This window comes from Aspergillus vadensis (assembly GCF_003184925.1).
Source record: "Aspergillus vadensis CBS 113365 unplaced genomic scaffold BO88scaffold_7, whole genome shotgun sequence".
NCBI classification, from domain to species: domain Eukaryota; kingdom Fungi; phylum Ascomycota; class Eurotiomycetes; order Eurotiales; family Aspergillaceae; genus Aspergillus; species Aspergillus vadensis.
Genome location: NW_020292045.1, coordinates 247,730 through 274,718, shown reverse-complemented (window position 1 = coordinate 274,718; position 26,989 = coordinate 247,730). Strand labels below are relative to the sequence as shown.

General features: G+C 51.2%; 9 protein-coding genes across 9 annotated transcripts; 8 read left to right on the top strand and 1 right to left on the bottom strand.

The window, feature by feature from the left end:
• Positions 1–737: 737 nt before the first annotated feature.
• On the top strand, positions 738–2,254 carry BO88DRAFT_385331 (glycoside hydrolase family 18 protein; the record flags this gene model as incomplete). Its single annotated transcript, XM_025704736.1, has 4 exons — positions 738–935; positions 995–1,366; positions 1,432–1,491; positions 1,547–2,254. The coding sequence occupies 4 exons, from the start codon at positions 738–740 to the stop codon at positions 2,252–2,254; spliced, it is 1,338 nt and encodes a 445-aa protein (XP_025564391.1).
• A 274-nt stretch (positions 2,255–2,528) lies between these two features.
• On the top strand, positions 2,529–5,070 carry BO88DRAFT_442707 (general amidase GmdB). Its single transcript, XM_025709972.1, has 5 exons — positions 2,529–3,315; positions 3,366–3,641; positions 3,689–4,558; positions 4,618–4,705; positions 4,780–5,070. Exons 1-5 carry the CDS (start codon positions 3,010–3,012, stop codon positions 4,893–4,895), a joined length of 1,656 nt encoding a protein of 551 aa, XP_025564390.1. The 5' UTR covers positions 2,529–3,009; the 3' UTR covers positions 4,896–5,070.
• A 400-nt stretch (positions 5,071–5,470) lies between these two features.
• BO88DRAFT_403568 (DDB1/RSE1 family protein) lies at positions 5,471–9,985 on the bottom strand. The gene is made up of 4 exons (XM_025706398.1): positions 9,493–9,985; positions 7,245–9,318; positions 5,771–7,055; positions 5,471–5,719 (listed from the first exon to the last, which is right to left on the bottom strand). The coding sequence occupies exons 1-4, from the start codon at positions 9,734–9,736 to the stop codon at positions 5,693–5,695; spliced, it is 3,630 nt and encodes a 1,209-aa protein (XP_025564389.1). The 5' UTR covers positions 9,737–9,985; the 3' UTR covers positions 5,471–5,692.
• A 259-nt stretch (positions 9,986–10,244) lies between these two features.
• On the top strand, positions 10,245–12,393 carry BO88DRAFT_403567 (ubiquitin domain-containing protein DSK2). Its single transcript, XM_025706397.1, has 2 exons — positions 10,245–10,985; positions 11,059–12,393. Exons 1-2 carry the CDS (start codon positions 10,521–10,523, stop codon positions 11,995–11,997), a joined length of 1,404 nt encoding a protein of 467 aa, XP_025564388.1. The 5' UTR covers positions 10,245–10,520; the 3' UTR covers positions 11,998–12,393.
• A 901-nt stretch (positions 12,394–13,294) lies between these two features.
• BO88DRAFT_251255 (transmembrane 9 family protein) lies at positions 13,295–15,889 on the top strand. Its single transcript, XM_025702218.1, has 4 exons — positions 13,295–13,548; positions 13,617–14,956; positions 15,003–15,676; positions 15,730–15,889. The coding sequence occupies exons 1-4, from the start codon at positions 13,464–13,466 to the stop codon at positions 15,746–15,748; spliced, it is 2,118 nt and encodes a 705-aa protein (XP_025564387.1). The 5' UTR covers positions 13,295–13,463; the 3' UTR covers positions 15,749–15,889.
• A 3,581-nt stretch (positions 15,890–19,470) lies between these two features.
• On the top strand, positions 19,471–21,277 carry BO88DRAFT_337236 (putative choline sulfatase; the record flags this gene model as incomplete). The annotated part of the gene is made up of 2 exons (XM_025702935.1): positions 19,471–19,881; positions 19,940–21,277. 2 exons carry the CDS (start codon positions 19,471–19,473, stop codon positions 21,275–21,277), a joined length of 1,749 nt encoding a protein of 582 aa, XP_025564386.1.
• A 391-nt stretch (positions 21,278–21,668) lies between these two features.
• On the top strand, positions 21,669–23,137 carry BO88DRAFT_403562 (nitrilase). Its single transcript, XM_025706396.1, has 2 exons — positions 21,669–22,174; positions 22,242–23,137. The coding sequence occupies exons 1-2, from the start codon at positions 21,767–21,769 to the stop codon at positions 23,049–23,051; spliced, it is 1,218 nt and encodes a 405-aa protein (XP_025564385.1). The 5' UTR covers positions 21,669–21,766; the 3' UTR covers positions 23,052–23,137.
• A 158-nt stretch (positions 23,138–23,295) lies between these two features.
• On the top strand, positions 23,296–23,975 carry BO88DRAFT_434160 (MOSC domain-containing protein; the record flags this gene model as incomplete). The annotated part of the gene is made up of 1 exon (XM_025709467.1): positions 23,296–23,975. The coding sequence occupies exon 1, from the start codon at positions 23,394–23,396 to the stop codon at positions 23,973–23,975; it is 582 nt and encodes a 193-aa protein (XP_025564384.1). The 5' UTR covers positions 23,296–23,393.
• On the top strand, positions 23,956–26,584 carry BO88DRAFT_362394 (catalase). The gene is made up of 11 exons (XM_025703915.1): positions 23,956–24,238; positions 24,286–24,412; positions 24,469–24,492; positions 24,546–24,756; positions 24,819–24,911; positions 24,970–24,977; positions 25,024–25,147; positions 25,198–25,485; positions 25,542–25,626; positions 25,683–26,111; positions 26,169–26,584. The coding sequence occupies exons 1-11, from the start codon at positions 24,208–24,210 to the stop codon at positions 26,255–26,257; spliced, it is 1,509 nt and encodes a 502-aa protein (XP_025564383.1). The 5' UTR covers positions 23,956–24,207; the 3' UTR covers positions 26,258–26,584.
• Positions 26,585–26,989: the final 405 nt, after the last annotated feature.

Below are 26,989 nucleotides of genomic sequence, written 5' to 3'. Positions count from 1 at the left end.
GCTATTCCCACTTTATTGCAGGGTTACACAAGCCCCTCCAATTTGTGTGCGGGTCAGCCACTCCCTCTTCGGTCTTCTTCCACAGTGCCTGCAACACCTGGTGCAGGCACACTGTTGAGCGAGCCAGTCCTGCCAGACCGGAAATATATCTCCATTTATGAGGTGGTAGCTTACTCCAGAATGTCTTCACTAGTTAATATATGGATCCTGTCGATGTTTTCACGGCGTTAGGCCTTCATTAATGTTATAGTAGCACACCTACCCTCCGCGCGCGCATCAAATCGGCAGATGAAGTCTCATATAGACCTAATATGGCAAGAATGACCATGGATCAAAACACTTGTCATGTTTCAAACACCATCAGTCCCCATTGTTAATTCTTTCCAATTACCAGGCCAATAGATTGTGTGCTGACAGGGGAAGATGGTTGGTGACCTCTTTGAAGTCATTCACAAAAATGTTGTGGTTACATTCATGCAAGTCTGCTTTCACCGCTGGTGACAGATTTCTTCAAGCACATCAGCAGCACAGACAGACAAACAGAGAATGAATATAAGTATGCGAGCAGATGACCCTCCGTCACTCTCTACCTGCACTACATGTCGACTGGTTCGCTCTGCATTTACATTCCTTCTCAATCTTGTCTTGCTATATCAAGGCTGACCCTCCTTCAACCTCTCTATTCACCCATTCTATTCCATTCTTGTTGATCATTTTTGGATCTTTCTTCTTGTAACATGAAGCTTTTTTCTCTTCTACTTGTGGTCTTGGTCTCGGTGGTCAGCAGTGCTCACCATCACCGCCACCGCCACAGCATTAGTGGTCTTGATCCAGCTAAATTTCCCGGACCTAGCCACCTTGAGCCTGGCACCCACCACCTGATACCGCGCAACACCAGCACGGAATACAAGTCCATTGCTTACTTTGTTAGCTGGGTAAGTCACCTCATCCGCCTATCGATACATCTCTTTGGTGTTATACTGATTGATAAAAGGCAATCTACTCCAGGAACCACACTCCGCAGGAAATCCCCGTCGATAAACTGACCCATGTTATGTACGCTTTTGCCAACGTCACCTCCAACGGCGACGTCATCCTAGCCGATCCATGGTCCGACACCGATAAGCACTTCCCCGGTGATTCATGGAATGATGTCGGAAACAATGTTTACGGGTGTGTCAAACAACTCAACCTCCTGAAGCAGAAGAATCGCAATCTCAAGGTGCTTCTATCGATTGGAGGCTGGACATACTCACCCCATTTTGTGATCCCGGCGAGTACGGATCAAGGCAGGAAGACTTTCGCTTCCTCGGCTGTCAAGTTGCTGGCCGACTTGGGTTTTGATGGATTGGATATAGATTGGGAGGTATGTACCTATATGATGACTACAGGTACTTCTTCGAAGCCATGCTAACGTGTCTACCTACTTAGTACCCTGCCAATGAAGCCCAAGCCTCTGACATGGTTTTACTCCTACGCGAGGTTCGACAGGTATGCTTCACCTTACCTCTGCCATACACATCAATCACCCACTAACCCTAAGCAGGAACTAGACAAATACAGCCGCGAACACGGCAACGGCACGCACTTCCTCCTCAGCATAGCCACCTCAGCAGGACCCTCCAAATACAACACCCTCCACATATCCGCCATGAACCTCTACCTCGACTTCTGGAATGTAATGGCCTACGACTACGCCGGCAGCTGGGACACGACAGCAGGACACCAGGCCAACCTCTACTTCTCACGAGATGATCCCATTTCGACACCCTTCTACACAGAGCAAGCCATCTCCGCATACGTGGCCGCTGGCGTTCCCGCCAACAAGCTCATCCTCGGTATGCCGCTCTACGGGCGCGCCTTCTTGAACACCGACGGGCCGGGTAAGCCGTTCAACGGTATCGGTCAAGGAAGCTTCGAGGATGGGGTCTGGGATTACAAAGCGCTTCCTCCTGCGGGGGCCAATGTGTCTGAACTGAGAAATATTGGTGCGAGTTACTCGTATGATGCTGTCAAACGGACGATTATCAGCTATGACACGCCTGCTATTGCCAGACAGAAGGCGGAGTATATCAGGAATAAGGGCCTGGGGGGTGCCATGTGGTGGGAGACTTCGGCGGATAAGGCTGGAGCGGAGAGTTTGATTACCACGGTCGTGGATTCGCTAGGTGGTACCGGTGCTCTGGAAAGGTCGGAGAATCATCTGGAGTATCCGGCGTCGCAGTATGATAATGTGAGGAAGGGGTTTCATTGAGGATACTTGGGGGGAGTAGGCTCTGATACAGGTTATTGTGAGACGCGATAGAATTGTGTGAGTGTGTTGGAAAGGGATGTTTATGGTTATGTCTGTACATCTGAAATAGACAGACTCATTGGATTATTGTCGCAAGACATTCGTTGTTGTTACTGACTGAATAGATTTGTATGGCGAGATGTAACAAAGAAGCACCTGACAGCGGGTCATGGGACTTCCTTGCAATTGGTTGTGTCTCTTCTTCCCCAACTCCTCGTTTCCTCTATCCACCCCAGTTTCTTCCCCACCAACCACCCTGGTTCTCATCACTGTCTGTAGCACTCAGTCTTGAGTAAATCAGCAGACGATGAGTGTTCCTCCATACCTCAGCTTTGTTTCCTACAAAGAACATATCTCTCATTCTGTTGAAAACCTTACAAGCATCTCTGGACTAAACGAAGCCCATAACGTGCACGGGGGGAATAATGAGAGCTCCAGAACTAAATGACCTCTTTTTAGGTTTGAGAGTGAATACAGGGACCAATAGCCAACAGACCACAACCCACCATGATGGATCTTTGCTGATAACAAGTTCCTGCAGGAATCGGAACCAGATAGTGGGAAACTGGTCCTCCGCCAAGTATGATAAAGGAAGAATATCCTGTCAGCACGGTGGGATGCCCCGGGGAAGTATAACCGGGCGCAACTGAACCACCAATTCGTCTCATCCCGCAACCCCTCCACCCCTCACTACAGACCGAACATTCAGAATCACCATGACTATCACAGAAGTGCCAGCCAATGATTGGCGTGTCATTGTCGCTGAAAGACGTAAAGACCTCGATTCTAAAATCCCCTCCGAGTGGCGGCTTAAGGAGGACTTTGTTTCTTCGCTCCCTCGTCCTACGCATCTCTTGGACTCAAATGCTGTTGAGAATAGTGGAATCCTCACAGATGCCGAGCTAGATATTACTGGCAGCTATGACGCTTCCCAATTGCTCAAGAAACTTGCCTCTGGCGAGCTAAGCTCCGTGGCTGTTACGACCGCGTTCTGCAAGCGGGCGGCTGTTGCGCAGCAATTGGTGGGTTGTCCGAGATAGATTTGCCTGGATGCTCGACTAATAAGTGGTAGACTTCATGCTTGACGGAGCATTTCTTCGACTTCGCTCTAGAACGTGCGAAGTACCTTGACGACTATCTCAAGCGGGAGAAGAAAGTCCTCGGACCGCTGCATGGCCTCCCGATCAGTCTGAAAGATAGTTACCATGTGAAAGGATACCATACCACCATTGGATATGTGTCATTCCTCGGGCATGGTCCTGCAACCACGAACTCGGCTGTAGTTGATATGTTACTGGATCTGGGCGCGGTGCTGTACGTGAAGACAAATGTCCCTCAAACTATGCTGGTAAGTCTTCCATATCGGGTTGCCTTTGCGCAACTGACACCCTTCAGACCGCAGACTCAGACAACAACATCTACGGACGTACCCTCAACCCCCACAACACAGCCCTCACAGCCGGTGGCTCCACCGGCGGCGAAGGTGCACTTCTTGCCCTCCGGGGCTCCCTCATCGGCGTCGGCACCGACGTCGCAGGCTCAATCCGCATCCCTGCGCTCTGCTGCGGCATCTACGGCTTCAAGCCAACGACCGCCCGGATTCCATACGGCGGCCAAGTCAGCTTCCTGTACGAAGGGCCCCCGTCAGTTGAGCCCTGCGCCGGTCCCATGACGGCAACCTTTGAGGACCTCGAGCTCTTCATGTCCACCATCCTCGACGCTGAGCCCTGGCGCTACGACGTGACGACCCTCGCAGCACCCTGGTCCCGCAATCCCCAACTAACAGAGCCCCTAACGATTGGCATCCTCGCCACGGACGAGAAATACCCCCTCCACCCGCCTATCAAACGGGCCCTGCAATCTGCCATTGAAGCCTTGACCCGAAAGGGCCACCGCATCGTCTATCTCGACAACGACACCAACAAAGACCTCGACATCGCCTACGCAAACCGCCTCTTCTGGCAATACGGCACCTACTCACCACACCACGACCACGTCACTCCCAGCGGTGAACCACTAGTTACCTCTGTGGCCAAGGGGCCCTCCCCGATGGTTACCGGTGACTTCCCCGTCTCCAAGGACCTGGGCATCTTCGAGGAGATCCACGAACTGCATCACAAGAGACAAGACTACCGCGACGCATGGCGCAAAGTCTGGGTTGAGACCGGCATCGATGTGATTCTCGGCCCAGGGGCACAAAATACCGCCGTCCCACATGATACATACGCATGGCCGCCCTACACGGTCGTATGGAACCTACTCGACGTGAGTACATCCATCCCTTATTGCATAATGAGAACAAAGCTAACAGTATGCATCACTAGTACCCAGCATGCATCATTCCCTACGACCAGGCTTCAAAAGACCTCGATCCTGAGCCCATGGCTATCAACGATGGCATGCAACCTAGTTGTAAGTCGACCTAACTACCCCTTCACCTCAGTAGAAATATGAGAAAGCAGTCACTGACAGAATAAATTATATAGACAACCCCGACGAAGTCGACGGCGCTCCCTGCGCATTACAAATCATCACGTCCCGATTCCAGGACGAGAAATGTCTCGCCGCGGCAAGGATTATTGATCGGGATATTCGCCAGTAGTATATACAGTATCTTTGTGGGAAATACATTGGATCGGGTATAGTATAATTTGATACTCGTCGTGACCATCTAGATTACGGTTGGGTCACTAACAATACTTGATAGTCTGATGTATCATATATATATATATATATATATATAATCGTGGACTTCACTGCAATATGATACTACCTCTACCATTAGATTGCTGAATACGCGAATAGTACTAGGGTTACAAGAATATAGCTGAATATATATTTGAAGTGTACGTAGCATGTAGTACTACACGCAGTAAACCAAAGCGAAGTAAATAAGTACTAGTACTAAAATCAGCACTGGTGGTATAATGGGATAGATCTTACTAGTTTTAATTTGATAGTATGGAAAGTAGTCAAAACAAACATCATTCATTATTCAAATATAATAATATCTTTGCTGAATGCCAACAACATCTACTGCATCTGCTACGTGTTGTCTCGACGGATAAATTACGATGATACCCGTGGCATGCGGGTAAGATCGTACTCAAAGATCGTCGAAGGCTTACGCCTTATTCTTGTCTCGTACAGGCTGTATCTGGTACAGGCTGCATCCAGCTCAAGATCAACCGAGGGGAGCGAGAGATCGAGCGAGGCAAGAGACGTGCAATCGCTAAATGCACTACTGTATACGAGGGAGCTCACCACCAACGGATACCGGATTGGAATCATCTGGTATTTGATGTAAATGTACATGTCTTCATGTGCAAAAGGAGAATCAACTATGGGGTATCCGAAACCCTCATACATTAGCCCTGGTAGACGCCCAAACCATTCAAATTAATACGCCACCCTGGTCCGCATGTCCTATAGAATTATTAATCATCATGTATGTCACTTGTAGTAAGGTAGACTTACCGAAATCTTGCGCTCGATTTCCCGGACAGAACGGTCCAGTTCCGCTGCGATCATCATCTTCGTATCATTAGGCAATAAAAAGTACATCTCGCACAGGTCTCCATCAATGACACCCTTGACCGGCGCATAGTAGCTGCGGTAGATCAGGTGGTCCCGTCCAGCGAGAGGAGGGTGCTGTGCAGCTAACTGCATCTCCAGGTTTTGGAAGAAGTCCACATCCTCTCGGCCGATGAATGGCACCAACATGCCAATCGTGCCCTGGAAACCAGTCCAGACGAGGATGTCCCGACCACCTGCCACGAGCTGAGTCTTGTGCAGGCTCGTTGGGATGTCCTGAGTATACACATGGATCATCAACTCCAAGCGATTGGGAGTGCCCTGGAGATAGCCGCGTTCGTGAATCAAATGCGCGCCCGATCCATCCTCATCCGCCTCTTCGGACGTCTTCTTCGGGCAACGGAGAAGCCAAAGGTTGCCAAACTTGTCACCACCGGCAGTGGTTTCATAGTCAACCATAGTGGTGGCAGTGGTCCAACGAGACACGGAATCATCCACAAACGGAATCAAGACGTTCTCTTGGTACTTGTACACGACATACGTGACACTTTCGCGAACGTCGCTAACGACAATTCGAGATCCTTGGGTCTGCAGACCAACGATGGTCTTTGGCACCACCGGCGCCTGACACTTACGAAGGAGCTGCTTCATACCAAGATCATAAATGCGAAGCAACGACCCGATACCAGCAACCAGGCGGCCCTGGAATCCCAGCAAGGCAAGAGGTGGTTCCTCGACCTTGGTCTTGTGGATGAACTCCAGCTCCCTTCCATCCTCCTGGAAGCGGTAAATGTGGATATAGCCACCGGCGGATTTGGGTGGGTTGACAGTCATGTCTTTGGCTGTTCCTACCACCAGGAAAGTCTCATCATCCTGGCTGGTGAATGGGACTGCAGCAATGCTAATCGCTGCCTCATTCTCTTCCAGCTCGATGGTATGAACAACTGCCTTGGCATCCAAGGGATCAACCACCTGAATACAAGAAGCCCAATGCCCTGTGGCCCGGGGGTATCCGAAGTCTTCGGGTGGAAGGACAGTTTCGTCACCGCCACGGGACTTTGAATCCTCCAGCAGCTTGGCTCTGGTAGAGGGCGACAGAACGTTGTTGTCAGATTCAATGACGTAGAACAACGGCTGCTCAGGATGCTTCAAGAACCGGCGTGGGGTATACGAGAGGGGAATCGACTGTTGCAACATGTTGTTGTCCAGCTTCTCGATAGAGAAAATCCTAGCCACGTGTGTTAGCTGATGTCCGGTAAATACCTCAAGGACAAATGATAGTGTGAAGGAATGATCTCAGTAGGAACAATTGGAAATAGTACAAGTATAAAAGGTTCTTCCACATAGGCTTTCGGATCCCAGTTCTCATCATACGATCGATTGCAGGTGCAAAATGGGGGATTGAGAATAAACGTACCGTAGATTTTGTCCCTGGATACCGACCATGCCCTCCACGCACTGTTCACTTGAAAAGTTCCAGCCCCATTCGAGGCCAACGTAATCGAGTGGAGTAAGCATGAAGCCCTTCGTTTGAACATCAGAATACCCAAGCCAGGGACGCGAGCTCAGGCCCAGCACTGCTGTTTGCCCCTTGACAGAAACCTGGAAAAGCTTCACAGCTTTAGATCCCAGGAAACGCGTGCGAGTATCTGAGAGTTCACCGGTGACCTCGTCCAAAACTGTCCGCAGGTAGACACCGGAATACAGACCAATGTGCAAATACAGGGTAGTTCCTCCGGAACTGGAATCAGCCATTGACATGATGTTCAGGGCCGAAGGAGCAGCGGTCAGGGCCTGAACCGACTTGTTCTCCAAAGTAGAGTCAGGGTCCAAGCTGAGAATACGGACCGTCGAGTCGTCGCAGCCGACAGCCAAGAACGAGCTCCGAACGCGTCCTTCGGGAACTTCACCCAGGCTGAGACAGGTAACCGTGCCTGACATTTGACGGCGCTCGTCATACTCAGCCAAAGACCCGTCAGAGTCCATCTCAAAGTAGACAATCTCGCCGGAACTGAGAGCAACGGCGACTTGACGCTCGTTGGTAGCGGCTGCGACAATTGACCGATGCTGAGGAGCAGGCCACTCATTCACCCGACGATCTGCGAGGATGTGACGGATACCCCTGGGGTGGATTTGAATCAAAGAGTCCTCGCCGAGCTGCTGAACAGCCAACGTTGGTGCGGTGGATAGGAAGCCAGTGTCGGTAACTTCCTCGACGGTCTCACCAATGCTGAGCACAAGAGTTCCATTGGCAAAAGAGAGAATGATGTAAGCATCAAACTCATCAGATCTGGTGAGTTTGGTCGTCCAAACCGCAGATGGCACACTGGGCAACTCTGATTCGACAATCTCGGATACTTCCAAGCCATGCTTGAGCGTCCTGAAACTGCTCCGAGCGCCAGCGCCAGAGATAGTGTAGATTTGAGGCGCATCGTCCTCGGTGATGTTGACCACCTTGCTGTCAATCAACGGGTTGAGGGAGTTGATGGTTTCGACAAGGTTGAGGTTCTCTGCACCTCTTGGCCGGAAATAAATAGGGTCACAGGGGACTGATGGATCAGCCGAGAAAGCCTCGCTGGTGAATTCAATCTCCTCATCATCGTCACCCAGCTTCTCGAACTGGTAGAAATGATGGTTACCAGCCTCACTGGCAACATAGAGGAAACCACTCTTCAGGATTAACAAGCTCGAGGCCAGCGGAACAGTATCAAAGTACTTGATCTTCAGTCGCTTGACTTCACCCGTAAGCTGACCGTTGTCATCTTCAACCATGTCGATGGTGAGCTTGAAGAGATCGCCGTCTTCAGTCTGAAGGAGAAAGAAGAAAGCACCCCTCATCTTATGCATTACACCGGCCGTGATGGAACGCTTACGCTCCGGGTTCTCAGTGGCACCGCTGCGCCGAGGAATTGGCACTCGGAACGCATCTTGGTTGGAGTGACGGTAGGTAACGCTGTCCTCCGCACACACCAACACACCACTGGGACCGTCTGCGCCTCCAGGGACCTGGAACAGAAGAGAAGCCGTGCGATCGACGGGATCGGACCACTTGCGGACTACATGATTGAGTCCAAGATCCAGCTCGTAGTAAACCAGATGCTTCTCCAGCTCCTCGAAAGCCTGGCCAGTGGGGTCCTGATCAGACTCTGAGTAGTCGACCTCAAGCGCTGCGAAGACCGGGTTTTCATACCCGACATCCAACGCTGTCATGGCGAACACCAGTGTCTGCGGTTTGTGGGCTTCAAGCGGGGACGAGATCGTCAGCTCGGCCTGCGAGTTCCGATTCAGGACGTATACAAGCTTGTTCTTCTCAACGGAAGCGATGATACACGCACGGCCCTTGGGGTCCACAGCTAAATACTGGCCTGGGATGACACGGCGGACACCCGACTTGCCAAATGTCTCGAGATGAATCCGGTTGAACCGGTTCTGAGACGGCACATACTCAATGATAGTGATGCGTCCCGAATCCGAGCCAATGATGATGTAATCTACAGGCATCTTTCAGCACAGTTCTCAATCACCAAGACCCAGTGTCAACGTTGCCGACCGGGAGCACGTCCCAGCACTAAGCGGGGACGATTCGGCAAGGGATCGTGCTGCCCGGGAAGCTTGAAGAATCACTATGTTGATCTTGAAAGTCCAGCAGGGAAAGCATAACATACCTTTGCTACTACCGGCCAGTCTGAAGGCTGCCAGCGAGCGGATGATGCCAAAGACATCTTGGGAAAAGAGCGGCGTGACCTTGCCCTGGGTGGGATCGGGACGATGGATCGTAAGCTTCGATCCGGACGCGGTGACAATCTGCTGCTCCTTGGTCCCAGCAAATTGACCGAGAATGGCCTGGGTGATCGCAGTCGGAGGCTGGATCGTCAAGGAGTACATGAACATGTGCGAAGTAGTCGCCATGGTGAACAGACGCGACTCTCACCGAGCCTGGACAGGTGGAGGAGGGGTGTGGTTGGGGGTTGTTTACGACGCGATTGTAGCCAGGATGACACTACAATGCAAGCAGTCCCATTGCTGCCAGTGGAGCAGATGGGGAGAGAGGACTCTCGAAACCGAGTGTCCTCACACAGAGGGAAGGTTGGTGGAGAGGAAAGAGAGAGAAGCAAGCCAGACAGCGTGTTTCTGCAAGAAAGGAAAGGAAAGGTGAAAATTCCGGTTAGCGAAGAAGGAAATGAGCTTGTGGTTCCGTTTGCCTGGTTTGGCTGCTATCACGTGATAGCTCTATCTTCACTTACACGGTACATACGACACCTTACACAGCAGCCCGCCGATGTGGGCAGACCAGCGGGAAAATACCGTTTGGGCGGTACAAGCGTGCTTGGAAGGCGGACGATGCGATTCTGCCCGCTTCCACCTCGCCGGTTACGCTATCATCCGCTAACTCAGCACTGAGGCAACCCCATACCTAATCAACCTAGTAAGTTAACTAGTTAACTGGCCGACGCTGCCTTACTCTCGCTGCAAGAGGACAACTTCCCCAGTCCATTGTGCATATCTACCCGTCTACCTACTTGCCTTCCACTGCACCACTTTCTCCTCTCCCCATCCTTTTTCCCCACGACGTTCTTACTTTGATCGACTCCCCTCCGACACCTTTATTGTGTGACGTGATCTGTCTCCTTAGGCTGACTGTCTCCGGACACCCCTCGATCCCCTCCAACCCGTCGCAACCCCAATACAAACCATGGCTGATGATACCGCCGCGGCCGAGGATGCGCAAATCACTTTCAACGTGAAGTCGTCCAATGATGCCAAATACACTCTCACTTTGCCATCATCAACCTCCGTCTCTGATCTGAAGGAGAAGTTATCGTCATCGGAATATGCTGATACCCCGGCTGAGCGCCAGCGTCTGATCTACTCGGGCAGAGTCCTCAAAGATAATGAGACCCTGGCAACGTACAAAATCAAGGATGGACACACTATTCACCTGGTGAAGAGTGCGCCCAGCAACGTGCGCCCTGGCGGTGCTGCGTCGACGACGTCAACATCCGCACCAGCTGGCGCTGCTCCTACTCCTGCGGCTGCCGGCGTTCCCACGAATCTCGCTGCCGGTACGGGCAATAACCCGCTCGCGGGGTTGACGGGGGCCAGATATGCCGGGTTTGCGCAACTGCCAGGTGCGGGAATGTTTGGACCTGATGGTGGGGTAAGTCGTTTGCCTGATGTTGTCCTGACAGACTTCTTGTGCCATCAACAAACCACTAATACACTGTTGCTAGATGGGCCCTCCTCCTGACACGGAATCCATGCTCAACATGCTCGAAAACCCCCAATTTCAGTCTACGATCAACGAAGCTCTGCAAAACCCCGCCATGATTGACATGATGATCCAGCAGAACCCCATGCTGCGCGAAATGGGTCCCGGCGTGCGGCAGATGATGCAGAGCCCGGAGTTTCGCCGCATGCTCACCGATCCCAACTCGATACGTCAGATGGTACAGATGCAGAGAGCTATGGGTGGCGGGGGCCTTGGTGGTGGAGGTGCATTCCCCGCTCCCGGGGTTACCAACACAACACCCGAGGAAAACAGAGACGCTCAGAACAACACCGGTACTACGCCCACTCCTGGCGCCGCGTTCAACCCTTTCATGCCAGCCGGACTTGGTGCTGGAAACCCTTTTGCGGCGCTTTTTGGAGGCAATCCCATGATGGGTAACCCTGCTGCAGGAGCGACGCCGTCGGGCGCCTCCCCCACCGCTGGCGGAACTCAACAGGAAGGTACCGAGAGAGCCGCTGGGGGTGACAACGCTACGGGACAAGGACAGAACCAGCAGGGCTTCCAGAATCCGTTCAGCATGTTCATGAACCCAGCGCTCTTTGGTGGCCAGGGCGGACAGGCGGGTGCGAACCCTTTTAATCCGCAACAGAATCCTTTCCTCCGGGACCCAGCATTGCTGCAACAATGGATGCAGAACCTGGGTGCTGCGCCGGGAGAAGGCGGCGCGGCTGGCACCAATCCTCTGGCGGCACTCTTTGGTGGTGGATTTGGCAGCCCCCCTCCGCAGGATAACCGGCCCCCTGAGGAACGGTATGCGGAGCAGCTTCGTCAACTGAACGACATGGGTTTCTTCGAGTTTGAGAGAAATATCGAGGCTCTCCGTCGAGCAGGAGGCAGCGTGCAAGGGGCAGTGGAGTATCTACTGAGCCACCCTTCTTAATCACGTCTTCACCCCGACCCGCGATGACTTGCATTATTGTTTTTCATTCTTCGAGTTTCCCCAGTTGATTTATATCCCTTATTGACGATGCATTTCTGCGTACGTGTCAATGCGGGATGACCCTTTTTATGTAGCAAATATCCTCACAGCCTAGTTGCACGGCGTTACATTAGCAGGAATTATGACAATTTACAATCGCAAGCGGAAAGGTAAAATGTGGACTAGGACTGAGCGTAGTAGTCATGACATCCAAGCATATAAACCTCTCCAGAGGACCAAGGATCTTTCTAATTCAATAGATATGGCTGTACCCCTTATCTTATTTGTGTTCTGTCTTGTCTATCATCTGCTTTATATTTCCCCTTTGTCTATTATCAAAGTTAACTATTCCTGATCAAATTCATCATCTGAGATGTTTAAATTTATCGAAATATCTTCCTTTCTACCAATTTAGCCATAGAGTGACCGATAGGAGATCACACCCTAACTGGCTCTGCGGAGATGGGTGGACATACTGCCGGACGGTACCACCTAGTATATACTCCTAAAAGAAGAAGCTTCTCTGATATAATACCTAGTTCATCTAAACTTACTACAACCTTGACACAATCGTAAAATCGTTAAGTCAACAATTCGTTGATCGTACCTCTCAGTGGTTGTCGAAGTCTTCAATTAAGTGCCAACAGTGAAGACCGACCGTAGGTGACGTGGGTGGTGCAGCTCCGGCGGAATCGCGCAACTTTAGGTTAATTCAAAGCCATGGGTAAAGAATAGCTTGCAGGTAGATGCCTTATCATTAGCATCTACCATAGAGTCAGTGTTCTTGTCCATGTAATAGAAAAAGGAGGCCGGCCTGGAACTGGTTGCGGAATGGCGCTAAACCCCTTGAGGAGGACGAGGCTTCCGTGCTCTTCTTCTTCACTTCCGAAACAAAGCATCGAGAAACGAACCCCGTCTTCTTCTCCTTCTTCCCCTCTCTTCCTGTTTCATCGCTTCCTATCCTCCATTCTTGCCTCCCTCAATCCTCGCGGGTCTATTTCAGTTCCTCTGGCATTCAATGCCGTTTCCACTCGTTCGCTCGGCCTGAGTTGTCCTTTTGCTGTCTTCCTCCACCCACCCGCATCTTGAACCGCTGGATCTCCGTTCAATACCTGCTCGTCGGGCTGCATCACTCCATCCCCATTTGCCAACTAGCCTGTCCCTTTCCTTCAGTCTTTCGGATATGTTCGTCTTTTGAGCTCTGGCCTGCAATTATCTTTCGTACATACTGCTTTTAATATCCCCAAATTCCATACGAGTTGAGCTCTGAGAAGGAAGATCGGGCGGTCAGTTGAAAGTCATTGATCTGCATCTGGGATTGTCGGATCCGCCACGTACGAATCAGCTGCCCGCGATCGTGGGTGCATTGCGCAACAGCATCACCGCTTCGGACACCGTGGGCTGAATCCTTCTTCCGCCATCCGATCATGTCGTTGTCTCAATTTTTGCGTCCTCGTCAGTGGACGCTATGGCTTCTCTTTGTGTCTTATGCCTATGCGTTCTACGTTCCTGGTAGGTGGTCTCCGCCGCGACGATGCCCCGTAGGACTCTTGATGCTTACGCATGAATGCTACTGCCAGGCTACTCGGTCAAGCGCTACAATGACGATGAGCATATTCCCCTCCTTGTGAATAAGATCTTCTCCGACAACACACAACTCCAGTATGCCTACTTTGACCTGCCTTTCGTCTGCCCCCCTAGCGGAAGATCGCATGGTGGCTCTCCCTTCGGTTCCGGACAAAGCGTGTCTTTGAATCTGGGAGAGATCCTTCGCGGCGATCGCATCATGACCTCGGATTTCGAACTTCAGATGGGTAAAAACGTCGAATGCCAAGCGCTCTGCACACAGGAGGTCGGGCGCAAGGATGTCAAATGGGGTCGTCAACTCATTCACGAAGGTTATGTAGCGGAATGGATTGCCGACAATCTGCCTGGAGCGACGAGCTTTGTGACCGTTGACCGTAGTCGCAAATATTATGCTACTGGCTTCAAGCTGGGATTCCAGGAGTTTTCGCCCATCGACGGCAAGCCGCGTTACTACATCAACAATCACTTTACCATTGTCATCCGCTGGCGGTCGGCACCCGAGGGCGGAAAGGTTATTGTTGGATTTGAGATCTACCCGAAGAGCATTCGCGCCGCCGATCATCTGGAGGGCGGCTGCCCCCAACATGTCCACGAGACCCACGAGGGATTGGAGCTGTACATTCCCCCGGATACCTCGAAACTGCGCGAAATGTACCCTGGATCATCGTACATTCCCGAGGATGATGGCGACATTGACGACGGTGCCACCTTGAAGATCCCCTACACCTACTCTGTCTACTTCAAGGAAGAAAATGGAGTCGACTGGTGGAACCGGTGGGACCTGTACTTCAGCAACCAGGACGAGGGCTCTACGACGCATTGGCTTGCCATTCTCAACTCGTTGACCATCGCTGGTGTTCTTGGGGTTGCCGTGTACGTTATCTGGAGTCGCACGGTTCAAGGAGACATCAAGGGCCGTGGAGATGGGGCCATGGAGGACGGAAAACTCAAGGTCCGGAAAGCCAAGCCCGAGAGAAAGGGCGATGGACTTTTGGAGCAAGGAGCAGATGTCGAACGGGATGCGGATGTTTCATCCGATGACGAGGGTCTCGAAGATGTGAGCGGATGGAAACTCCTTCATGGTGATGTGTTCCGCGTGCCCCAGTACAGTGGACTGCTTGCACCCCTTGTCGGCTCCGGTATGCAGCTGCTCTTCATGGTGTCGGGACTTTTGCTACTCAGCTGCCTGGGTGTTCTGAACCCGAGTTTCCGTGGCGGTTTCGTCAGTGTTGGTATGGGCCTGTTCGTCTTCGCTGGTCTCTTCTCGGGGTACTTTTCGGGAAGGCTTTACAAGACCTTTGGCGGTACATATTGGCGCAAAAACACTCTCATAGTAAGTCGTCCATATGGTGTGTTAGGACTCTGGCTGACCGATTCAGACTGCGTTGTTCTTCCCTGGACTCGCTTTCTGTCTCATCTTCATTCTCAACCTCTTCGTGTGGGCGCAGGCCTCTAGCACTGCCATTCCTTTCGGCACGCTGGTGAGTCTTCTGGCTCTCTGGCTCCTCATCCAAGTGCCGTTGGTGTATGCGGGCAGCTGGTACGGATACGTGCGCACCGCGCCCTGGGAGCACCCGACCAAGACGACCTCCATTGCGCGTCAAATCCCGCCCCAGCCTTGGTATTTGCACAGCATCAGCGGCACTCTCTTGACCGGCCTGGGTCCATTCGCGGTACTGTTCATTGAGCTTCTGTTTGTCTTCAAAAACCTGTGGCAGGACAAGAGCGGATACTACTACGTGTTTGGCTTTTTGAGCGCCGTGTCGTCGATCCTGATGGTAACGGTCAGCGAAGTGACGGTCATCGCAACGTACAGCCAACTCTGCGCGGAGAACTACCACTGGTGGTGGCAGAGCTTCCTCACGGGTAGCAGCAGCGCGTTCTGGGTGTTTGGCTACTGCGTGTGGTACTTCATCTTCCACCTCCACATCACTGGCTTCGTATCGAGTCTGCTGTTCTTCAGCTACAGCTTCCTGGCGTGCGCCGTGTATGGTCTCCTGACGGGCACGGTTGGATTCTTGACGGCGTACATGTTCATCCGGCGGATCTACAGGTGAGTCAATGCTTTGTTGCATGTTGCACGTAGGCCGATGCTAACCGAAGCAGTTCCGTCAAAGTTGATTGATCGACTCAAAACAATGGCCGCAACAGACACAACCACGGCGCATCAACCAGATTCTAGTCACGTGGTGTCATCTACCAGCACTGTCCTACATGAGATTGGTCCGTCATATCGATCGCCGACAATCCAATCCTTTCTTTGTTAGGAAAAATTATGTGAATGTCGTGGGCCTTTGGCAGTTGTGGCCTGTGGCCCTGCTGTGTTGGTATATATAAGAAGAGTACATCTGTCATTAGCGAAATCATAGCCGTTGACTTGTTTCCGTTTGACATCAAGTGGCAAACTCAGCCAGCCTCAAAATGTAGTCCGTCCAAGTCTCTCCGACCATTAGATAAGTAAAACCAAACCCCAAGTTTAACCCGCCAAGCCCAATTCCGCAAGGGACACTGGGCACATGACTGCGCGCATCCAGAGAATATTCGCCAAGCGGTCCCCGACCAGTCCCATCTTTGGGAAACTACTGCCACAGCAACCAGGCTTCCTCCACACCCTTCGCTCATGCCACACCCTCCGCCTTTCTTAGTAGACAAAGCGTGTTCCCTGAAGAGTAGCCTTCTACTACCTGCAGACTCACTACTTTCTTGATATAGAAGTAGTAAACAGCTACCTCAGGCTCAAACAACCTAAAGCGATAGGCAATAAGGATTCTGCCTGCACTAGAATACGGCATTACCTTACATTGTGAGCATGCTTTACCTCCCAGGATAAACAGCAGGGTGTAGCATAAGCGGAAGCCCGCTGATGTGGAGGAAAGCCTAGCAGGTTGTGGCAGTAGGGTACCTCCCCATCTTTGAGACCACCAAGACCACCAACATGGGCGGATGTGCACGCCAAGCCAAGCAGGTGGAATTCCAATTCCAACTTATGTGCAACAACAAGCACAGCAAACGGCAAGTGGAAAACTGTACCAGCAGTGGATTGAGATCGGTTCGATACATGCAACTTACTTTCCAACTCCCCCCCTCCCCCCTCCACCTCAATTGGAAAGAATTGCTTATTACTTGCCTGATTGACCTCACTGCGTGGGATGTCGTGTTACAAGAATGCATACATCATTGAGCGAGATTCAAATTTTAGGCAGAAGTCACTACTTACTTACTTACTTACCACTATGCTAACGATCATCTCGAAATAAGATTATACATGAATGATCTTAGTTATTTAGTATTCAGTTAGGATTGATCATTCGACCCACGGACCCCCCGGAATGCGGGGAAGCTTAGTCCTATTAGTACCATTAGCACCATTATAGTATGTGATAATAGTAGTCCATACTATGATTCTTAACTTAACATTATACCAGAAAGGGAATAACTATCCCTTAGCGGCAGTTTATGATCACGCAGCTAGTATTTTAGTCTACGTAAGTGAATTGCTTAAAAATAGATAGTTCATTTACTAATCTACAAAGTAATAACTATGTTCTAGAATTGTGACGACCGGTGGGATGATCTTCTAGATGTATACGTAACTTTCGCGGGATGGATGGATGGATGGAGCGGGAGGGCGATGATGCCATCGCCCCGGAATATTGGTGATGTGACGGATACATGGAGACTACTATTCTTGTTCCGACGGCATGTCCGAGTTTAATTTATCTATCTATCTATCAATTCCATGTATCTTACTTGTTATTGTGTGTATGATAGTTGTATGTGGAATGTAAATTATGATGTGATGGATGTGGGAGGGGGGAATGTGGGTAGGACACACACGGGGTTGTTGGCGTCGTGCTAGCAGGTAGGTAGGGTGTCTGTGTGACTGACTGATTGTTTGATTGATTGAATTTACTTCCCACTGTTTGTGGAATGGTGGATGAAGTATAGTAAGTACTAAGTAAGTCATGGGACATTGAATTAGAATTTCTGGCTCTATTCACAAAGTCTACTAGTTAGTAGTAAGTGTCCTTGTACATCTGTGGTTCTTTCAAGCCTTGGTAAAGGTGGGAAAGAAGTGAGGATCCGTGGGTCGGGGGTTTATTGGGCAGGTGATTTCTTTTCCTTCTTGTCTCTTTTCCCATCCTGGTTTTTTATCGTCGTTGTCCAACCCATCTGGGAATAATGAATGGTTCCGGCGAAGAATTCTGGAATTGGGTTGGTGGTGAGTGGCAAGGCTGAGAATCTAATTGTGGTTGGTGGTTGGATTGTTGGAGAAAGACTCCGTGGAAGTTACTTGTCTTAGTAATGAGGTCTACTTTTTAGGAAATAGTCTATCACTGCCAGTGGACTTGCACAGGAAACCATTCAGTAGAAGTGGTGGTATAATCTGGGGATGGGATAAAGTCAGTTTACCTGCTGTATGACATGTACTGTACCGGGGATGTTTGTATCTCGTATCAATCAGTAAAACAGTTCACATTAGTATCAGGACAGATCGCATGTCGGGCTGGCTGGCTGGCTGTAGTGAAACCCGCCTGTTCTTTGGAAATTCCCCCAAAGTATCGCGTGCTCAATCCCACACCCAATCAAACATTGTGGCGACGCTGCTGACGCATGTCCCCGTTAGTCAGCCGCCTCAGACCCCTGTCGGATCCGGCCGGGGGTGGAAACAGCGTGACCAATCACCAATAAACCTATTGCCAAGGGGCCAAGAGTGGGTGATTGAAAGGGGACTAGTGTGCAGCGGGATGCTCGGCTAGCAGACCGGGGAAGATAGTTCATTTCGAAAAATGAAGCGAAGCAGCGGTGTCAGCCGATGTCTATCTCAGACAAAACGGGCAGGAGGAACATTCAAGGAATGTGGAGTGTAGATGAATAGCAGGTAACAGGTAGAAACTCGGCTAAGATAAAAGACCATTGATTAGACTAAAGTACCAGTTTTACTAGTGTCGCCATCGGAGAACCGCGCCACCGCGATTGGCTCGCGTGGCAACGCCTCGAGGAATCCGTTGCCTATCAGAGGGATTGGCGGTGGCCCTTTTCTAGTCTGTGATTCGTGAGCCCCGGGCGGTTATCAGGCGGTTCTGCCGATCTCCACTCTGGCTCTTTGAAATATGCCGGGGACAGCAGCAGAAAGCAGCAGAAAGATAATGCTAACGGAACTACGATAGTAGACTAGTCTAGTCGCAGAAAAAAAGATACCATGCAGCAAACTTAGCCAAGACTTTCAAAATAAGAAAGTCACATTTTTCGGGACTTTGTTATGTATCTGTTCAGGAGATAGATAGATACATACACAACAACCAACACCCCATACTAGTATTCTTCTATTCGGCTCTCCTGAAGATCCTCCTCCAGTGGCTGTGAGGTCACCCTCCCTGCGTCACCAACCATGGAACCTTCCGCAATCACACCATCGTCCCCGCTGATGGTTCCATTGTTGCGGTGACATGGAGATCTGGTGCGACACGCCCCGGTAGCGCGGCTGTCGCCCTTTTCCCTCCCGGTTTTCATTGCCCACCCATGGATGCTTTGGTTGGTTGGTCAATTTTTTGCTCGTCTACTGTCTTCCGTCTCCACCACTCCTTCGCTCCGCCTGACTTACTTATATCCTTCTCTGGCCCGGCTGTCTCTCTTCTTTGTCGTCCGCTCCCTTTCCCTATTGACACAACACACTCTCTCTCTCACATACTCCTCCGTCATCTCCTCCCCTTTTAACCTTCTCGTCACACTTTCCGACATCATTGCCTTCCCTGGTGTCGACGTCACGCGTCTCCCCTTTTGACTTCACTTCTACCCTGATCCAGTCCATCCCTCCCCGGACAGAGAGTGTCCCCCATCATCATCATGGCTGAGAAGAAGCCTAACATCCTCTACATCATGGCCGACCAGATGGCGGCCCCCTTGTTGGCCTTCCACGACAAGGATTCCCCCATCAAAACTCCCAACTTGAACAAGTTGGCTCAGGAAGGTGTCGTTTTTGACTCCGCCTACTGCAACTCGCCGCTCTGCGCGCCCTCGCGCTTCGTTATGGTGACCGGTCAATTGCCCTCCAAGATCGGCGCCTACGACAACGCTTCCGATCTGCCTGCAGATACCCCCACCTACGCTCACTATCTGCGCCGGGAAGGCTATCATACCGCTTTGGCCGGTAAAATGCACTTTTGCGGTCCGGATCAGCTGCACGGATACGAGCAGCGCCTGACCAGCGACATCTACCCTGGCGATTACGGCTGGTCAGTGAATTGGGATGAGCCGGTAAGTTTATTCACCCCGCCATCCGGCTTGGGGAATGGCGAAATGCTGACCGAAATAGGAAATCCGTCCCGACTGGTACCACAACATGTCTTCCGTCATGGAGGCGGGTCCCGTGGTGCGCACTAACCAGCTGGACTTTGATGAGGAGGTCATCTACAAGTCCACCCAGTACCTTTATGATCATGTGCGTCAGCGCAACGACCAGCCGTTCTGTCTGACCGTGTCCATGACTCATCCCCACGACCCTTACGCCATGACTAAGGAGTTCTGGGATCTGTACGAGGACGTCGAGATCCCGCTGCCTAAGCAGGCGGCTATCCCGCAGGACCAGCAGGATCCGCACTCGCAGCGTGTGCTCAAGTGCATTGACCTCTGGGGCAAGGAGATGCCCGAGGAGCGTATCAAGGCGGCCCGCCGCGCTTACTATGCTGCCTGCACGTACGTCGACACCAACGTGGGCAAGCTGCTTAAGGTGCTTGATGACTGCGGAGTCCGCGACGACACCATCATCGTCTTCACTGGCGACCACGGCGACATGCTGGGTGAGCGCGGTCTCTGGTACAAGATGGTCTGGTACGAGAACTCGTCGCGTGTGCCGTTCATTGTGAACGCGCCCAAGCGATTCGCACCCAAGCGGGTGAAGGAGAATGTGTCGACCATGGACCTGCTGCCGACATTCGCAGAGATGGTGGGGGCACCGCTGGTGCGCGAGCTGCCGCTGGACGGAGTGTCGCTTATGCCCTACCTGACCGGCGAGGACGGCGTCAAGACCAACACGGTGCTGGGTGAGTACATGGCAGAAGGTACGCAGTCGCCAACGGTCATGATCCGGCGCGGCCGCTACAAGTTCGTGTACTCGTTGATTGACCCACCCATGTTGTTCGACTTGGAGGCCGACCCACAAGAGCGGGTCAACCTGGTGGCGGGGCTGGCGGAGAAGCCGTCGTTTGAGGCACCCAAGCCCGTGCCTGTCACACAGCTGAACCCTGCGCCGCTGCCCACGCCAGGCGATTCGCCTCGGGGGTCACCGATGCAGCGTGCGTCGTTCCCATTCCCCACGCCCCCGCGCACCCCTAGCCCGGGCAAGTCGGCGTATGCTCTCCCAGACAGCCGTGAGCCGGCCCAGCTGCTGGCGTACTTTACCGAGGAGGTGCACGCGCGGTGGGATCTGGAGAAGATCCGCGAGGACGTGCTGCGGTCGCAGCGCCGCCGACGCCTCGTGTACTCTGCCCTGATCCAGGGCACTCCATCGATCTGGGACTACGAGCCGCGAGTGGACCCAAGTGCGCAATACGTGCGCAACCAGGGCAAGGGCGCGCTGGACGATGTGGAATTGATCTCTCGGTGGCCGCGGGTGTTGCAGCAGGCTGCGACCGCAAAGGGGATGAACGTTTAATTGAATGAACGTTTAACTGATCTTTCCTGTTTATACATTCTGCTTAAGTTGTGATGAACGGGTTGTTTGGGTATTAAAATTGGAGTCATAGCGAGGCGCATGGGCTTGCATTGCAGCTATTTCTTGCGTCTAGCGTTGAGCTTATGTATTATAAGACATTGAATCAATGTATGTATGCAATACCGGAAGATTGATTTATTCCTACATCTTGTCAACCGTAGCGGCCGAATAGTTAGTAGATAGTATCAATCCAGCAGTCACTGAGGAAGCTATATATCCAAATGACGTGTTGTCAGGAACCGTGAGGCCAAAACAAAGAGTGCACTACGTCACATGTAACCATGGATCTAACTTTGTAACTCTCCGCACTCCAACCTCGTCATCTCACCACCACCACTCAAACAGCATCGCAAACAGCATCACCATGATCATCCTGATCCTTCTCATAATAGTCATAATCATAATCTAGTATAATACAATTTAGTTATTATGTCCCCCAAAAATTTCACCCTCGCCATCGCCCATCCAACCATAACATCCACTTCTCCATCCCAAATCACCCAGCTCGCGCACTCCGCAGCGTCCAAGGGCGCTCACCTCCTCGTCATTCCGTCTTACGCGACACCAGCTGCAGCAACAGCAAGGAATAAAAGCCCGAGAGACCAATATTTGAAGTTATTCAATTGCGCTCACGATCTCTCCGACCCGGGAAGTAATCCCCAATGCCACGGCGAGAAGAAATCCAAAGCTAGAGAGATACTGGAGCATCTCGCTCAAGAAACGAAACTTTTCTTAATTGTGGGGTTGTTGGAGCGCGCGTGTGGGAATTTGTATCATACGGTGGTGTATATCCATCCTGCGGATGGGTTGGTGGAGAAGAGGAGGTGTTTTGCGTTGGTTTGTACCTCTTATCTTTCTGTATGAGGATAAACGGGCTTGCTAATGCTTGGTGGTGAGCGTATAGACCGGCGCAGCAAAGACATATCTCTCTCTCGGTCAGTCGCATACATCTCCAATTACTATCAATTGCAAAAGTGGGCTCGAGGTGAAGATAGGGGTCGGCTTATGCGAGGAGAATTACCATCCGCTTGTTCGGCAGGAACTATACACAGCTGGTATTCATGTCTACATTTCCCTCGGAGGTGTCTCCTATCTCGATGGTAGTGACAGCGATGGTGGGGATGAAACCGGCCTTTGGGAGAGTTTACTGCGCACCGTAGCTGTAGAAGGAAGGGTATTCGTTCTGGGAAGTTACACTACTTCTCAACCTGCGCATCAACACCAATTTGGCTCTCCTACCCGTATCCCCAGTTGGCAGTCTTCCCCGAGCACGAAGAAACGGTCCCTTTCTGTTACAGCTGAAGGACCACATGAGATTGTCTGGCCGGAGGTTCGGCATGCGGATGATGGTGGTGGTGGTGCAGCTGCAGCTGCTGCTATGGGACCACGGAGGTCTGTGACGGCCGAGGGACCGCATGAGATTGTGTGGCCAGGACAGTCGAATGCCGATGTGAGTGCGAATGTGGATGGGGAGATGAGTCCGGGGAGAGTGGAGCAGAGACATGTTCATGTTGGTGGTGGTAGTGGCAGTGGAAGGGAAGGGCCGTCGGGAGAGAATGGGTGTGGAGGGGCAGCGTGGATAGTGGGTCCGTTTGGGGAGATTCTGGCGGGATCGAGGGGAGGAGTATCGTTGGATGATGATGGCTTGTTGGTGAGGGAAGTGGATTTGGAGGATTGTATTCGAGGGAGATGGGATCGGGATTTGGCGGGTTAACCTAGTGAGCTGCCGTTCTATATGGAATATTGTGACATTGTGAATATTGTGAATATCTGTCAAGTTGAAGACTATATTCTAAGTATGGAGATCTACCGCCCCAATAAGAAATCAACCATATCTACACAGTACTAACCATTTAAGCTTCCGTCAAGCAGAGACTAATCATCTGATGATGATGATGATCCCTGTCGCTGAGCTGGCAGGAGGGGTAACCCCGCCATCATTCTATTAGTATCACCCCAGACTATATCCCACTTCATCTACTCCTAACCATCCACTCTATACTAATCATACTAACAAACAATCACCCTGCATACAAACCATCACATCCACACCACAATGTCCACAACCACCACCACTACATCCACAACAACAACAACAACCCTAACAGGAACAACCAGCCTCCCCCGCGTCCTCTCCGTCTCCAAATCCCCTACCCACACCATCTCCAAAACCCCAGTACCCTCCATAACCCTCCTCCCCAACCACGGCGTCAGCGGCGACTGCCACGCGGGCAAAACGACCCAGCACACCACCACTTCTCCAACAACAGCGCAAGGAAATAACCTCCGGCAAATTCACCTCCTCCCCATCGAATCCCTCCGTCACATCTCCTCCACCTCCTCCTTCAAGGGAACCAAGCCCTTCACTCCGGGTGAAATCGGCGAAAACGTGACGACGGAGGGCATCGAGTTGGGAAATCTACCTCCGGGTACGGAGATACATTTTGGGAATCAGGATGATGGGGCAGTGGTGGTAATTACGAGTGTGAGAGAGCCCGGACCGGGATTGGATCGAGTGAGGCCTGGATTGAGGGAGGCATTTCGGGGGGTGAGGAAGGGCTATTGGGGGGTTTTGGGGGTGGTGGTGAAAGGTGGGGAGGTTAAGGGGGGGATGGGGGTTAGGGTTGTGGTGAAGTAGGCTGCCTACCTTGGCTACGATTTTACGAGCCATTCTGGATGAGTAAAGAGTGTGTCTTATTCGATGGTGGTGGTGGTGGTAAAGTTTGATAAGCATTGGGTAGTATGTTGTGATGTAATTGACTTAGGGGAGGCCAGGGTATAAGAATAAACATGATTCTTTGGAGGGAATTGAGTGTTTTGTAGTGGATAATTGCAACTTGTCGATTTTGTCAATTGCTTCACTAGGAATAATGGATCAACGCTACTATACCCTTGCGGAAGGTATGTCCTTATAAGTGTACATATTGTAAATTATACTAATGGTCCAGGCTGCCCCTACGCCAGCAACGCCAGTTCGGTGCAGTTGCGCAGCGGCAATGGCGGCCTGCTTCTAATGCAGGATACCCAGCTCATTGAGACTCTCTCTCACTTTGCTCGTGAGCGGATTCCAGAGCGGTAATTTCACTACCTCCATCACCATCATTACAAGTATTAATAGTATTGTTCAACAGCGTAGTCCACGCCAAAGCAGCCGGGTACATTTCCTCCCCCTTCCCCCTCCCCAGCAACAACCCTACTAACAGCACAGCGCATACGGCGAATTCACCTGCACCCACGACTGCTCCGACATCACCTCCGCCAGCTTCCTCAGCGAAGTCGGCAAAACCACACAGCTACTTCTGCGCGTCTCGACCGTTGGTCCGGAGGCTGGATCAGCCGATACCCTGCGTGATGTGCATGGCTGGGCGATGAAGCTTTACACGGATGAGGGGAATTTGGATTGGGTGTTTAATAATACGGTAATACCTCTCATTGATGAGATGTAATGTGAGGGTATAATAAGCTAATGTGTTGGTGATAGCCCGTCTTTTTCATTCGCGATCCGCTCAAGTTCCCGTCGCTGAATCGGTCTCATAAGCGCAATCCGCAGTCTCATTTGCCGGATCCGAACATGGTATTTCTTCCTTCTAAGACTTTAGGTGTTGAGATGGGTGCTAACTTGTCATTGATAGTTTTGGGAGTACGTACACATAGCCATACTATCAAGTAGGTATCTAACTAGTTAGCTTCCACGCTGGAAACCCAGAAGGCTTCCATCAGCTCCTCCATCTCTTCAGTGATCGAGGCACCCCTGCGAGCCTGAGACACATCAATGCCTACAGTGGACATACCTACAAATTCACCCTCAAGGTATTACCCCTGTTTCACGGATATATGGTTACCCAATAACTCTGCATCAGGATGGCTCCTTCAAATACGTCAAATTCCACATCAAAACCACCCAGGGCGTCAAAAACCTTACCAAGGAAGAATCCGTCCGCATGGCCGGAGAAAATCCCGACTTTCTCATCCAGGATCTCTTCGAAGCCATTGAGCGGAAAGACTATCCGACCTGGAATGTTTACGTGCAGGTTATGTCTCCCGAGCAGGCTGAAAACTATCGGTGGAATATCTTCGATATGACCAAGGTGTGGCCGCATAGTGACTTTCCGCTGCGGCAGATTGGGACTATGAAGTTGAACCGGAATGTATGCTCCCTACTTTTATCCCGACGTGATGACAACATTGTGCTAATCGATACAAGCCTCATAACTACTTCACCGACATCGAACAAGCCGCTTTCTCCCCATCAAATTTGGTTCCTGGTGTTGCTCCATCCGCAGACCCAAGTACATCCCCACTATCTGTTCCTCAGTCCAATCCAAGACTAATATATATGGTATAGTGCTCCAAGCGCGTATGTTCTCTTACCCCGACGCAGCACGCTACCGCGTCGGCACCAACTACCAACAACTCCCAACCAACGCGGCCAAAACCCAAGTGTACTGTCCCTACCAGCGCGACGGACAAATGAATTTCTCTGATAACTACGGCGCTGATCCCAACTACGTCGGGTCATCTCTGAAGCCCATTAAATTCTACCAAGACGTGAAAGGACAAGCACCGCAGGCTGTCAGCACCCTCACGGAGCATGAGAAGTGGGTAGGCCAGGTGAGCAACTTTCAGTATGGGCTCTATGAAGATGATTTCGTGCAAGCGAGGGGGCTGTGGAAGGTGATTGGGAAGGAGGAGGGCCATCAGGAACGGTTCTTTGGGAATGTGGCGGTGCATTTGGGGCAGGTTTGGAGTGATAAGTTGAGGGGGAGGGTTTACGGTGAGTTATCCCTTGATTCCTTTGGTTTGTTTTAGGTGATGGTGCTGATGAATGTAGAGCTGTTTTCGATGGTGGATCCGGGGTTAGGGGAGGGAGTGAAAAAGGCTACGGAGGAGGTGGTGAGGAAGCGGGAGAGTAAGAAGTAGAAAATAGATACGTAGATGTGCTGTACTTTGTAGCTAGGGGGATAAAAGTGTTGATTATAGTGTTTGTTGTTTTAGGATGGTCAAGAATGCATGCCAGCTGTCATTGCTTCGTACTTTCGGAGAAAAAATGTCAAGGAGCATTCTTGTGCATGGCAGTGGCCAATCCAACCTTCGGGAGGAATCTGCTGCATATGGACTGTGACGGGGCAGTTTCAATACCGCTTCCTCGGGTTGTAAGGTTTTCACATGCTGTACACGTCTCTTTCGTCTTCATTTATCTTTTATTCTGATTTGGAAACACGTTCATACTCGAGCAGTATACCAATCAAACCTATAATGACATCACGGCATACGTTATATTACAGTAAAACAAATATACACAGAAAAGCAACTCTTATCTGCCCACCCCCTTCATAACATCCACACTGCTCTGATCAACAAAACATCCGGATGCATCGGAACAATAACCCCTCCCCCCAAACCCAATTCCGGATCTAGACCGCACATTCACCAATCACGTCCATTCCAAAGCAACTTACCAACCTCATTTGAACAGTCTACCATACTAAGTGCGGATCGCTAAGTCCAAGATCCACCCTAATGATAACGCACCCACTCCACAGTCCACACCAGCTAGCTACCCCAGCCCTACAACCTTCCTCCCTACATCCATGTACTATGAAACAAGTATACCACAAGTACCTACACCACCACCACCCCCAAAACAAGAAA